The 15,512-nt window shown below is 37.5% G+C and overlaps 1 protein-coding gene across 3 annotated transcripts in view; it reads left to right on the top strand.

Annotated features, from left to right (window-relative positions):
• Positions 1–15,512, top strand: part of LOC144971253 (chordin-like) — a 55,257-nt gene that overhangs the window by 28,282 nt on the left and 11,463 nt on the right. For all 3 annotated transcript variants that reach the window (XM_078911831.1, XM_078911832.1, XM_078911833.1), the window contains exons 11-20: positions 194–300; positions 2,015–2,155; positions 2,785–2,938; positions 5,335–5,570; positions 7,084–7,197; positions 9,265–9,447; positions 10,487–10,580; positions 11,646–11,767; positions 13,036–13,141; positions 14,241–14,312. In XM_078911831.1, the coding sequence (XP_078767957.1) occupies positions 194–300; positions 2,015–2,155; positions 2,785–2,938; positions 5,335–5,570; positions 7,084–7,197; positions 9,265–9,447; positions 10,487–10,580; positions 11,646–11,767; positions 13,036–13,141; positions 14,241–14,312 (1,329 nt within the window). The remainder of the gene's footprint in view (positions 1–193; positions 301–2,014; positions 2,156–2,784; positions 2,939–5,334; positions 5,571–7,083; positions 7,198–9,264; positions 9,448–10,486; positions 10,581–11,645; positions 11,768–13,035; positions 13,142–14,240; positions 14,313–15,512) is intronic.

Below are 15,512 nucleotides of genomic sequence, written 5' to 3'. Positions count from 1 at the left end.
GGTACGATTCATCCGGGCATAATACCGTGGATCGTGAATATGACAATAAATAGTCTTTAAAAGATGTTGTGTCGGAGATTTAGGTAATGAATTTTGAACTAATAGTGACAAATATGAGGAAAATTGTGACTTTTCAACTGAGAAAGATTATAACAATTTTAATGCCCATATCTTTTCTTTCCCACGTGTTCAGCATTCCAAGCATTGTTGTCGGGTAGCAGGACTCCGGGCATGAGGAAAACCATCAGTGCAGGCAGTGTGGTCATGCGATTAGGGGACAATGGCAAGATACATTATTCTGTAAGTTATGTATCCAAAAATAGAAAAAAGAAATATATATATAAAATGATGTTTTAAGTTGAAGTTTCAGGCTTGAAGATTGTCATATGACTGATTACACCGAGAGGCTAGTGGCATCTCAATTTATTGGAAATATAAAGACAGTCGTAGCAATACTCACTCCCTGTTGTATCTAGCAGACCAGAGGATAGACTTGTAGCGATTTATCTCCTTACCAACTGCAGGAAAATCGTCACATTTGTTTCGATACAAAGAGAACTTTGTTGCGTCAAAAAAAATTGATAATTGATTACAATAATGAATTGCTCTTTATATGGTCTTGAGCTTTTTTTTGAACAATTTTTATAGAGCGCAATATCCAGAAAGCGTACTCAAAGCGTTTTACAAAGAAGTCAAGAAAAGCTCTCTTCTTCTAGGTTCCATGCCTGGTCCAGGCTTCGGATACTGCATGAATTATCTCTCTCCATTCCTCCCTGTCTCTTGCTTTTTCAAACAGCTCTTGGATTGTTAGGTTGGTGAAGCCCTTCAGTTGGTCTATGAGTGTTTTTCTTTGTCTCCCCCTGGCGCGTTTACCAGGTATTTTTCCACAACTTGCCAGGTATTCATTCTTATCTTTCCTTACTATGTGTCCGAAAAAGGATAATTGTCGATCCGCTATTAAGGGCATTAGTTTCCTTTGTTGGTATGTTTGTTTTAGCACTTCTTCGTTCGTTTTGTGTGCAGTATACGCTATTCTCTGCATCCTTCTCAAACACCACATTTCAAAAGCTTCAATGTTCTTTTGTGTTTCTGCATTTGTAGTCCAGCTTTCGCATCCGTATAACAAGATTGGCCACACGTAGCACTTCAAGACTCGGAATCTAATCCCGAACGACATCTGTTTGTTTTTCAAAATGTTTCCGAGGTCCATAAAGGCCTGTTTGGCTTGAGTTATTCTTGCTCGTATGTCTCGGTTACATCTTCCATCTGTTGTCACTATTGAACCCAGGTATTTAAAACTTTCTACGTTGGTAAGTTGCTCGTCGTGAATCGTTATATTGCAGGTGTTGTTGTTTTTGGGGTTTTTCTGTATTACCATGCATTCCGTTTTGGTGAAAAGCTAAGCTAGATCAAAATTAATGGAAATTAAGAATTGTCAACTGATGATTTTTCACGGCCGAAGCTTCGTCAAGAATTGCCATTGACGAAGAAAGAAAAGATTATCATATTATGTTACTCAACTCCAATTTTGACGGCCATCTTTACTCATCCACCCCCCCCCCTTTTCAAAAGTATCAAGTTTATAAAACAGTATCGAGGCCTGCGACAATGCTCTAAAAACTACCACGATACGCAACACTTACAGTTCAAGGTCTGAAAAAGTGTGTAAAAAAAACAGGGCCAGACAAATCACGGAAGAAAAATACAAGGAAAAAATATCTTTAAAAAATCAGTCTATCTCGACTTTTCTAGTCGAGTAAGATTTGGGTATTTGGGATAGTTTTTTTCTTGTATTTTTCTATCCTGCTTTGTCTGGCCATATTTTATCAGATCTTTATCTTATTCCAGTGCCTGCTCTCTAATTTTTCATTTTGATACCGACAGCTCAGCGGATTTATATGAAAAAGAATGTTACTGTTTATTGCTACAGGACTGTTTCAATTCAAGACATCCTCACCCTTTTGTTTTTAGAACAATCATGATGATTAAAAAGCAAAATTCTTTTTCTTGGCAGGTCCGACTCGCTAATATGGTGGACGAAGTGTCCAAGATCAAACTAGAGGGATATAGACGTAAAAAGAAGTCCAAAATGAAAAACCTTGGCAACCTCCATGCCAGTTTTGTTCGGGACGATAACAACACATTTGGTGGCTGGGTGAGTGATTTAAGATAGACAATCGAAGAGTTAATGATTGAGGAATATTATGATGAATTACATCCCTTTAACTTTCATCTAAACTTTTTCTTCACACCCCCTCCTCCCCCTCTTCTCCTTCGTCCTCTCCCTCATCATCATCATCATCATCATCATCATCATCATCATCATCATCATCATCATCATCATCATCATCATCATCATCTTCATCATCTCCATCAACATCGTCATCGTATTAAGCGCTTTATTCTCTTTTTGAATGTGATGGGCAAGCCGATCGCGAATTGTAATTCACACATCTTTAACTTTGTTCTATAGACTGTACCATTCCGCCTTTTCAATAACTTCCCTGCTTCTTCCTCCTCCTCCTCCTCCTCCTCCTCCTCCTCCTCCTCTTCCTCAGCCTCCTCCTCCTCTTCCTCAGCCTCCTCCTCCTCCTCTCCCTCCACCTCCCCCTCCACCTCCCCCTCCTCCTCCTCCTCCTCCTCCTCCTCTTCTTCTTCTTCTTCTTCTTCTTCTTCTTCTTGCTATCATCCGCCTTCTCTCCTCCTCCTCTCCCCCTCCCCACCACCACCACCAACAGTAATGCTTCCTTATGAACCAAAACTATCCCCCATCCCGATTCATAGGCAAATGGTACTCTCAAGAGAGTTGACCCAGAGGCTATTCAAGGACTGCTGAACAACAGACTGTACGTGTCGGTGACAGTGACTCGTCGTGGGGGAAAGGAACTCAAAGGCCGTTTAGTTGTCCAAAAATACAACACACAACATGAAGATCAGGGTATTTGGTTTGATTTTTTTTTAAAAATTTAAAAAAAAGGAATAATAAAATAGAAACAAAGACAAATCCCCCCCCCCCCAAAAAAAAGAAGAAGAAAGAGAAAGAGCCCCCATCCCCCCCCCCCCCCCCATTTTTCCAAGCAGATTACAGATGTTCCTAAAGTGAAACGAAACAAGGAACTCCATTCAATCCCAAATATCACCAAAAAAAAAAAAAAATATAATAAATAAAAAAATAAATAAATCAAAATTAACAATCCAAGCTAATATATAAATAACGATCCAAAGTAAAACAAGTATCTATTCAGATTTAACTAGTCGATTATATGTTTCTTTAAATGCATGAAGTGTTAATGTCCTGCTCATTTTTATTTGTATTTTCTTTCCCTATATCCAACGATTGACCGTATTGTATATTACTGAATAGTCAAATATATGCATAGAATAGCTATTAGGATGTGTAATTATGATAACCAGCCTCCCATTGTGGGCAGGGGGGGGGGTACATACTGCGTCTTCTATCCCCTTAAATCTGTTTTCCAACATGCTTTCTATCTTTGTCTTGGGATGAGATTATTTGGTTTTGTTCTGGCCCTGGCCAGAGTCCTGGCTGGGAGGGAAACAGTCAAATGCATAGTAATTGTTTTGGGAGATGATATTTTTTTCCTTGTAAATCATCTCTCCGTTATGTATTATTATATTTGTTATTTTTGTATTATGTATAATGTAAGCATTTGAGTGTATTCCTCTTTGTTGGTTTTGTGCATGTGTCCGGATGAGACTTATAGGTGATCTCAGACTAAAGTACATTGGTGGTGTGCTCTTGGAATCTACATCTGATCCCTATTTGTTCCCAGTTCCCCTTTGTCTTACTTTCTCTTGGGTGCTTTAATTGTAATTCTATAACTTTTTACTATCCCATTTTCTTCCTTTTTACTGGCGCTGATATAACCTAAATGTGTTGCAAGCGCCGTAAAACCCTTAAAAACAAAACAAATCATGATAACCAGCAAAGCATTACTAATCTGAATCTGAATCTTACTCAAAGTCGACTCAATTCTGAATATTTGTATTTGAGTGCTTGGAGAGATGTTGAATGTGGCAGTCATTGTTGGTGTTGAGGCTGAAGAATTTTGATAATCTTCGCTTGAATGTTTCTAAATTTAATAATAATTTAACTGTTGCAAGAACAGCTAGTATTTTAAAGTGAAAACATAAACTATTACACAGAAAAATTAGGGAAATAGTGAATAACATTAAGTTTGATTTGGTTCATACCTAAACTCCACAAAGTGGTCAACAGATACCAAATAATATTCACCAAAAATAACCCCAAAGCAACAAACAAAAAAAAAGAAAAAACAAATAGGTAATATTTTAAAGTGAAAACATAAAGTGTTACGCAGAGAAATTAGGGAAATAGTGAATAACATAAAGTTTGATTTGGTTCATACCTAAACTCCACAAAGTGGTCAACAGATACCAAATGATATTCACCAAAAATAACCCAAAGCAACAAACAAACAAAAGAAAAAACAAATAGGTAATATTTAAAAGTGAAAACATAAACTATTACGCAGAGAAATCAGGGAAATAGTGAATAAAATTAAGTTTGATTTGGTTCATACCTAAACTCCACAAAGTGCTCAACAGATACCAAATAATATTTACCAAAAATAACCCCAAAGCAACAAACAAACAAAAGATAAAAACAAAAGCAAACGCAGGTAGATCAGTAATTTTGTACAACAACAACAACAGCAAAAATATTTAAAAAAAAGATTAGAAAAAATCATAAACCAAACACAATGGATAAATACTTCCATCCTAAATACATTCAAAGCTCAACTCTTGGTTCAACTCTAACATTTGTGACCCACCTTTCCAATCTGGTATTATGTCGGAGTAACCAAAGCTGAAGACTGAAATCTGACATTGATGGCCAAATGATTATATTTAAGTGATAAAAGATAGTGTCATGGTGGAGAGTGAATGCATTTATTAAATTGCAAAAATATCAAATTTAGTGCGACTTTGTTGTCTAGTGGTATGACTCTCACCTCCGGACTAGAAGGTACAGAGTTTGAGACCTGCTCCGAGCGGCGCATAGTTGAATCCTTGGAAAAGTCTCTGTACTCGCATTGTATCTCTCCGAAAAAATAAGAATTGTAATTAAACCCAACAGGCGTCTGTCTCGTCCTATATGTTAAATGTTGCTGTTGGCTAGGGACCCATTGTAAAGCACTTTGAGCACATTAAGTGGATATTGAGGTCATAAATGCTTCAGGGTTTTTTTGGTAATCATGTTGATTATACTAATACCCGGATTTGGGGAATGGGTCACAGATTTCATTTTAACTTCCTAAGCTCATATCGTCATATCTATTCCATGCCCAGAAATTCCTACGACATTGGTGCCAATCACACGCGAAGCACGTGGAGGGGCAGCACATGTGTGGTTGTCTATGGACTCTCGGTGTCGACTCAAATTTGATGCCATGTACGAAAACCCTGTAGGAAGTTCTTCAAAGTCTTTTGAAATCTTTCTTGGAAACGATGGGAATTTTAGTGGTGAAAATATGCTGTGGCTTCCACTCAAAACATTTCCTGAGAAAAGATTCGGTTATATTTATGTAAGTTGAAAAATAAGATAATAAATATTAAGTATAACAAGTGTAATTGCAGACCTACGTATGAAACGGCATTTTTTTCCTTTTGAATGCGACGTGAAGATTACATTTAACTTTATAGTTGTCTTAATTTTAGATGTTGAATATTGATATCAACCACAATTTTTTAAAATCCAACTTTATTGTTGGTCCATTAGGCAAAGCATCATGATCAAGACTCAAACTGGTTTAGAAACTACTCCGTCAATTTTTTAGATTGGTATATTATGAAATGGTCTTTGTGATAGAGATGCAAAGATTGATTCCAGGATATATATATACTTAATGTTGAATTGGTGCATCAATGCGTCTTTTTTGGTGTAATTTTAATCAAGAATCTAAATCATTGAATTGTATACGTACAAGTCTTTAGCTTTGAAATACGAATACAAAGATATAGATCTATCATGGAACGATCACACACAATAAACTACAGTGGACAAGACCGCTTTGCCAGATGAATAGTATCGGCACCAACAATTGACCCGTTTAAAACAATGATTAGAGCATCTGCTCCAACAAAATAACAGTTTGAAACTATGACGAGACCATTCAACAAAATACAGCCTTCGTTACCAATACGATGGTGTTATTTGCAAAAAAGAAGAAGAAAGAGAAGATGATTTTGGATTAATATCTAAATTATTTTGATTGCACAGCCAATGATGTTTTATTGGTACTATTTGTATGTGGCGGGGGTGTGTGTGGCATATGCAGAGTGCAACAAGTCAGTACGCGAATGTAGCTGCAGGGATGGAAGCTGTTCGGACGCGTGCTTCGACGAGATGAAAATTTCCAGCATAAAACGCGATGGATGATTGGTTCGGACAGGGAGCCAAGTGCAGAGGGCGTGCACCAACTTCATTTCCAACAACATTGAATCAAGATCTCAAAAAATATCAAATATATTTAGAAACAACATCCGAAGAGCTGATTTCGACGGCACAATGCGACACCCAGTTGCCTCAGCACCTTGGCAATATGGCGACCTTCAGAAGATGGGAAGACTTGCACTGGATAGAGATTTATGGAAACAAATTATTACTAACTGGATTCTAGAAACAGACAAACGGCTCGAGGTAACACGCATGGTTCACGGCAAGCGTCTATTGCGACAGCTAATCCATTTTCTTTCAGTATTTAGATCGCGATTAAAACACGGTGTGGTAATAATTTCAATGAAAGCAGGCCGGGAAGAGAAGTTAGTAAAACAATGTCAACACAATTGTATGCTTATATTATTTATATTATAAATCCATGATAAGGCGGTTAGAGTGTTTTCCCCCTTTTTTAAAAACAGTTTTATGAAAAAAAATACTTAACTAATCATCATCCTATTGGAAACGAGAAAAGAAAGTTTAAAATAAAGTTTATATTGTCAATCAAGTCTAATTACTTTTTAAAAAAGATTTTGAAATCAAGACTGTGCATGTTTCAATGAATCTAATTTCCATGATTAATTTCATTTCGGAAACAGGCTGAAGGTGAAATTGGGAGCTTATCAGACGATGTCTTACGTGACCTTGACAAGGGCCACATGTTTCTACAGATAAGCGCCTCGAAAAACAACCCGGAAAAATATCGTGCCAATGTGAGTATAATTGGTGCTGACGTGAGCTAATACCTATTGCTGTAAACATGGCTTTTAGATAATGATAGAAATACAGACCCTTTTGCCGTCCAAGACAGAGCGACAAATTTGTTCTGTTTTAAGTGTATGTTAAAATTGAACTATATTTACCTATATCCATCTTGTGGGCAGGTACAGCACACATGATGTTTTTTTTTACTTGTTCACCTCTCATGGATGCACTCCAAGACCTAAAAACATAAAGTTTCATTTTTCGTTTGTCTCGGATTTCATTAAAGCGTGTGGATACGTCCTTTTGCTTTTAGACGACAATTGATTCGCGTCAAAAACTGTGATCCGATAGCCTAGTTGTTAACTGAAATATTCATGGCTCAATGTTTATTTTAAGACCTGCCAGTACTAACGATGAAATTCGGATCTACTCACGATTTGGCCACTTAAAAAAAAAAGCAAACTGAATTCCAAATGTTCTTTACAATATTCGGACTATTAAAAAATAACTTGGGTTTCTGAATGCTGACATTGTAATTACCCAAACGTATCACACACGCTGTATAAAAAAAACAGAAAGCGTCATTTTATTATTATATAAGCATTATTTGATTTGTATGCGTTAACATCAGCATTTTGTGAGATAATAATGATTTCTTAACCTTTTGCCAGGGTAAATATTATCCGATAGTTGTTTTTTTTTACTCCTTTGTATATTCAGTAAAAAGAACCAAGGTGACGGGTGAAGTTCATGTCGGGATTTAAATGCAGGCATCGTGATATTATTGTTGTCATAGATTCCAGTACTACGGTGGTGATCAGTAGTCCTTCAGAGCCATTCGACCTATGGAGCCGGAACCTATCACGACTACTATTGCCTGTAACAGACAATAACAATTGCTTGCTACCCTTTGGATAGGACGCTACCTTGGCGCAAAGTACTTTCCGCCCGATCTAGCAGACCCAGCTACCCAATCACTGCTGTCATAAAAAAAATCTCAACTTCAACCGGAATCAATCTCGGTCCCTTTTGAGTGTGAAGCGAGTGCGCAATCAACTGAGCTATCGGGATTCCCAGTGATATTGTTGGAATCTTTTATACTATGATCGACGTGTTGAAGTTGAGGATGCACTTTGCACAAAGTTACATTTTCATTTTCAATATGATAGATACGCTTTTATCAGTTTTTAATTTCAAGAATCTTGTGTATTGAATGAAGCTTATTAAAAGGATTTCTCCGTATGAATAGTTAACCAGTTAACTCGTACTCTGGAAAAACATGTATTTAAAAATATGTCCAGAAAACTCGTCCTTCAAATATCGATCGACTTAAATGACCCTCACCTTAAGCAAAAACTCAATCCTGGGACTTTACGAAGCATTCATTAGTCCCAGGTTTAAGAGAATTTTATTTTACTAAGATGAGAGTCATTTAAGTCTATCGGTTGTTGAAGGTCGAGTTCTCTGGCCAAATGTTTAAATGGATGTTTTTTGAAAGATTTCGGCAGTTAAATGGAGAATGTGAAAAATCTTGGGATATCAAGTGTATGAAAAAACGTTTTCAGTAAATCTGGCTGCCGGCGCTATGAAATACAACTAGAAATAATATTCGTGCCTCTACGTTAATATATTATTCAATTCATAAAATATTGTATTTTGGAGGATTAAGAAATAAACTGATGATTAGGTCGCAAAAAAATAAATAAAAATAAAATCAAGCATAAAACTTTACGAATATCTTACCAATTTTTTTTACAATTCCCAAGCAGTAACAAAAACATAAAATAAAAACTTCAGTTAGAGTAATTCAGAGTGTTGATGATTTTAAACCATTCACCCCTAACAAAATGAAAACAAAATATTTTCTTATCAAACTTGGATGTAAATCGGTAGGTGTAATCTATCCTACAATAGCGTTGTCTTCGTCGTCAAAAATATTATAATTTAATTATAAATTGTCTTGTTCTACACATTTCGTCTTGCTATTGGCTTGGGGCTTCTAGTAAAGTGCTTGGAGCACATTTAGTAGATTATGCCTTGCATACAAAAGCTCTCGGTTTAACCCTATATTGCAGATAACGGTTCCAAATACGTGCTGGATGTTTTCTAACGACATCGATAGTCTTCTCGGAGAGGACAACCGCTTGCCTGGTCTGGAAACTCAACCCAAGAAATGTTCGTTTGAAGGTCAGATATATCCGGAAGGAACAGCCTGGATCCCCGATGTGGACCAAGCATGTACGACCTGCAGCTGTGTGGTAAGTAGGACGACCTTTCTAGTGGCTCATATCAAAGTTTCGTGACAACGCATTTGTTGCGCGGGTATGTGGTCCAGTGGTATGACACTCGCTTTCGGATCGTGAGATCCTGGGTTAAAGCCTCGATCGGCGCTTAGTTGAGTCCTTGGGAAAGGCTCCTTACTCACATTCTCTCACCGTGCTCGGATGTAAAATGAGTACCTGGCCGTTAACAGTGTTGTATCTGTCGGAAAAAAAAGTAATATCATCTCCTAACAGGCGTCATGTATCGTTCTATGTGTTTCGTGTCGCTGTTGATCATCAGCCCTTTGTAAAGCGCTTTGAGTACGTAAGTGGATATTACACTGTATTAAACCTCAAGTTTTTTATGTTGTTGTTGGGAAAATCGGACCCACAGCCTCAATATGGTATTATGTAGATATAAACAATAAATAGATTTAATGACGTTGAGTTCAAGGTTAAAATATGGTGAATAAGTAAATTTAGGTTCTTGGAAATGTTAGAAACAAAACTTACTCTTCTCAATGAAGGAACTCAACGTTAATAGATTAACAAGTCAGCTGCCTTTGTCTGGAAAAACTCGTATTTAAAAGATTGGTTAGAAAACTCTTCGCTCAAATATCGATCGAATTAAATGACCCTCGTCTTGGCAAAAACTCTCAAATCTGGGAATTCGCGAAGTCCCATATTTGAGAGTTTTTGTCTAGATGAAGGTCATTTAAATCGATCGATATTTGAATGACAGGTTTTCTAGCCAAACATTTAAATACGTGTCTTCCCAGACGGCAGTTAACTGGTACCATGATTCTTTTTCTTTTTCTCTTGGACATACACTATGATAATAAAACTCTAACTGAATGAGTTACTCGGTTTATTTGAGGAAGATGATGACGAGGAAGGAGAAGAAGGAGGTGGTGGTGGTGGTGGTGATTGAGGAGGAGGAGGAGGAGGAGGTGGTGGTGGTTTAGGAGGAGAGGAAGAGGAAAGAGGAGAAGTACTTCTAAACTTTCAAAGACATTTTTCTATGGGTTAATTCCAGAGAGGAGAGACATTGTGTCAACGAATGACATGTCCTACCCTGACCTGCTCCAATCCCGTGCAAGTCAGTGGTCGATGCTGTCTGTCATGTCCTCGTAAGTACAATAGTTTCGAGACATTATGTCACATTTTAATACGTTGGTCTTATACTGCAGTAATGGAAATACACGCAAAATAGTGTTAATTACAACTAGACAGGCCCATAATTGCGTCTGGATATCAGACCTTCAAAACTTGTTCAATTCGTCTTTTACAGTTGTTATATAGATAGTATGCTCTTGGCTAAGAAGCTCACAACATTGCCACACGGAAGTGTAATAGACCAACACACAAAACTATGTGTAACCTTGAACGTTTATAGTCTGGTTAATACAGTTTAATGAGAATTACTCATAATCGCGGATGGCAAAAAAAAACAAACAAAAAAAAAAACAAAAAAAAAAAAACAAACAAACCAATAACGAAGACCCGAGTGACGTCAAATTCATACTATCTGGGTGGGGATCCTGACCTCCCATAGCAGGCAGGGAGGTACATACTGTGTCTTCTATCCCCTTATATCTGTTTTCCAACATGCTTTCTGTCTTTGTCTTGGAATGAGATTACTTGGTTTTGTCCTGGCTCTGGCCGGAGTCCTAGCTGGGAGGGAAACAGTCAAATACATAGTTATTGTTTTGGGAGATGATATTTTTTTCCTTGTAAATCATCTCTCTGTTATGTATTATTATTTTTATTTTGAATGTATAATGTAAGCATTTGAGTGTATTCCTCTTTGTTGGATTTTGTGCATGTGTCTGGATGAGACTTGTAGGTGATTTCAAACTAAGTACATTGGTGGTATGCTCTTGGAATCTACATCTGATCCCTATTTGTTCTCAGTTCCCCTTTGTCTTACTTTTTCTTGGGTGCTTTAATTGTAATTCTAGAACTTTTAACTATCCCATTTTCTTCCTTTTTACTGGCGCTGATATAACCTAAATGTGTCGCAAGCGCCGTAAAACCCTTAAAAACAAAACAAAAACAAACAAATTCATACTATCTATACTTCTTTTCCTTCTTGTACCCTTTCGTTGTCTCTTCTTTTTCATCGACAGTGATTCAACTTTTATTGACTAAAGAATAGAGTCACGTTCTTCATTAAAACTTCTTTTCTTTCAAAGATGAAGACCCTACCGAGATGTGTCAACTGGGTGAGGACCCTCGACACTACCCTTTACACAGTGTGTGGCATCCATATCTTCCAACAGATGGGTTCAGCTCTTGTGCTCTTTGCACTTGTCTGGTACGGTAGAAACACAACGGGAAGTCTTTTGAACACTTGCCATCTTTAGAATCTGAAAATAATGTGTATTGATTCTATGCGTTTAGGTAAATGGCTCACAACATCCGCTAGCCGGATATAACATCCGCTAGCCGGATATAAAGTATCAACGCACAAAACTGTGTGTAACATTGGTGGCAGCGTGGCTCAGCGGTACGGTCTTTGCTTCGTACCCAAAAGGTACCGAGTTCGACTACCCGCCTCGTTGTGTAACCTTGAGCAAGTCACCTAGCCTAGTTCACTTTGCGGCGCTGCACTTCCCTTGGAATAGACCCTAAAGACAAATTAAATTTCCCCTTGCGGTTGACTAAAGGAAATTATATTTATTTATTTATTATAGTCTGATTTATATAATTTAGTGAGAACTAATATTTAAAATGGCTGTCTAAAAACAATACCAAAGAGCTGAGTGATGTCGATTTCGTTCCTTCTATAAAACTGTCAAACAAAGCAGGCAGATGTTCCCAGATGTTCGAGGCATGTTGATTTGATGAGAGTATTTGTCTTATACATTCCTTTCGGCTTCGTCTGGCACTGTTTCATCCACACTCTGTTTTTTTTACACCAGTTTTTGTATTCAAAATCTGCGGCTATGTGGTCTAGTGGTATGACACTCGCTTTCGGATCGGAAGGTCGTGGGTTCGAGCCTCGCGCTCGGCGCATAGTTGAGTCCTTGGAAAAGGCTCTTTACTCACATTCTCTCACCATACTCAGGTGTAAAATGAGTACCTGGCCGTTAACAGCGTTGTCTCTGTCCGAAAAATTGTAATATCGCCTAACAGGCGTCATGTCCCGTCCCACATGTTAAATGTTGCTGTTGACCAGGGACCCCTTGTAAAGGGCTTTGAGCACATTTAGTAGATATTGCTCTATATAAAAGCTCAATTTTTAATTTTTTTTCAAACATATCACTTTCAAATCTATTTACTTAAGCTCTTGGAGCATAAACCGCTCACACTCCCTCACAATAGGTCTCTTGTTCTATCCCCATCGATATATCCAGGCAATTGTGTGTGTGTGTGTGTGTGTGTGTGTGTTTGTGTGTGTATGTGTGTGTATGTTTGTGAACGTGTGTGCATGTGTGTGAGCTTTGGTTTTTGTATAGACCGAATTACCATTTCCTCGCATAGCTATGTTTAATGACAGACTGGTAAAAAAAAATTAATAATTGATTAGAGAAAATGTCTACATTGTTATTCAACTTTTAAAAAAATATTTTATCAATGCAGCCTGGCAAGAAAGTGAAATGCTACAAGCAACCTTGTCCCAAACCAGACTGTCCTAAATCGGATTGGATCCAAGATGAAAACAACTCGTGTTGCTATAAGTGTAAAGGCAAGTCTTCTGGGTGGGGTTCCTGACCTCCCATAGCGGGCAGGGAGGCACTTACTGTGCCTTCTGTCCCCCTATATCTGTTTTCAAACATGCTCTCTGTCTTTGTCTTGAGATGAGATTACTTGGTTTTGTCCTGACCCTGGCCGGATAACCTAGCTGGGAGGGAAACAGTACAGTTAGAGTTTTGGGAGATGATTTTTTGTCTTGTAAACCATCTCTCTGTTATGCACTTTATTATGTATTGTTTACATATTATATATATAATTTTTAAACTTTTGCGTGTGTTCCTCTTAGTGGGGACCTGTGCTTGTATCTGGATGAGATTTTAGGTAATCTCAAACTAAGTACACTGATAGTGTGCGCTTGGAATCGACATCTGTTCCCTATTTAGACCGATTCCCTTTGTCTTCCTTTTCTTTGGTGCTTTAATTGTAATTCTAAAACTTTTAACTTTCCCATTTTCTTCCTTTTTACTGGCACTGATATGACCTTAATGTGTAAAACCCTTAAAACAAAACAAAACAAAGGCAAGTCTTCGGCCACTCTGGATGGGTGCTGTTAATGCTATACGTTTAGGAAAATACTCACAAAATACACCAGTCGGAACAAACGTACCAGCATTCAAAATTTTTATAGTCTGATTTATAGAATTTAGTGATAAATAATCATTAAAATGGCTGTCTGAGTGACATCAATTTCGTTCCATGTATTGAGCTTCCCTTGTGAACCAGATAAATCAGCTCTAGCTATTCCTTATACTAACTTTATCATTTATTCCTTTACAATTAACGTTCTGTCATTGTCCTGGAATAAGACCATTTGACCTGGTCCCTGGCTTGGTTGGAATAATATGTTGCCCATAGGGAAACAGACAAATTGATGTTTTTTTTCCTTTTGAGTTTTTTTCTTTTCTTCTTTGAAATCAACTTTTACGTTTTTATTAAGTTATCAAAAATGTAATGGGCCAATGGTACGTCATCATAGAAAATGAGAAAAGCAATTTATTGAATTGTCATAACTTTTGCACAACTATCTGGTTTAAAGATTGATTTAATGATTTACAATTATTATATAAACCTATGCATTTCTTCTACTACAGAGAACTCGCCTCTTTCAAGAACAGGTGACGAAGTGATAAAACAACCTCAGAGAGACATTAGTATGGATGGAGGTAAATTTTGCTCTGAAATAATGAATATATTTGGAAAATGTCCTTGATTAAAGATTCGTTGGTGATGGGGATTAATTTTTTATCTATTATGGCTATTGAAATTTTGAAGTGGACATACATTTAAATGGACTGTATATTATACGCAAATTTCAAAATTAAATTCCAGTATTAAATTTTCAAAGTAAATTGATTTGGACGGTGCAATGAGGTCATTGTAAAGCAACTTAATTAGTCCAATTGGAGGATATCGGATCTTGCCCAAACACGCTATATGCGATTGAGTTTAAAATTCATTCGTTCCTTTATAGAACAAATTGGTATTACAGATCTTTGAAATGGAGCCTCGACATTGGAACAACCTGAGGTTTATTGACTGGAATGAGAAAAAAACCCAACACAATTCCACGCGGCAGTCTTAGATGCCACCGCTAAGCAATCTCTCAAAGAATATAGATTACCCATTAGCAAATTAGGGGCCCAAGAAAAAAATGCCTGAAGGGGGGGGGGGGGGGGGGGGGGGGGGGGGCTCAAACACGGTGCCTCCCGTGACACAATGGAATGCCTTAACCCCTCGGTCATCTTATCTCTCAAAAAGAATAAATAGAACGACCAAGATATAAAACTAAAGATTTGAACCTTTGAAACATAAAGCAAATTAACCATTTAACTGCCGTGCTCTGGAAAAAACTCATATTAATAATTTGGCCAGAAAACTTGTCCTTCAAATATCGACCGATTTAAAATAACCTCATCTGGCAACAACTCTCAGATCTCGGACTTCGCTAAGTCCCAGGTTTGAGAGTTTTTGCCAAGATGAAGGTCGGGATAATTGAAGGACGAGTTTTCTGGCCAAAATTTAAATTCGAATTTATCCAGAGTAAAGTAGTTAACTGGTTGGGACGTACAACAGCTTGCATATTCAGTGATATTCTTGACTAAGATTGTGCAGTGTAATGATGAGGGATATCGACGTGGAGAAATAAAAAAAACAACAGCCCACATTACTTTTATTCTCACTACGTCACCAATTCAATCAGAAGTGATATAAAAGGTGTGATAAATTACCCCCCCCCCCCCTTTCACGCTCCCCCCCCCTCCCACCCTACCGGAACAATCTACCCCCAAATCATAAAAACACACTTAGAATTCTAACTATCCATGTAGATTGTGTTTTAAGAGTGTTTAAGATGATCCTTTAAT

The sequence above is a fragment of the Berghia stephanieae genome, chromosome 4, assembly GCF_034508935.2.
Source record: "Berghia stephanieae isolate SIO BIC M18660-M18661 chromosome 4, UCSD_Bste_1.3, whole genome shotgun sequence".
Lineage (NCBI taxonomy): Eukaryota > Metazoa > Mollusca > Gastropoda > Nudibranchia > Aeolidiidae > Berghia > Berghia stephanieae.
This window is presented reverse-complemented; position numbering and strand designations above follow the sequence as displayed.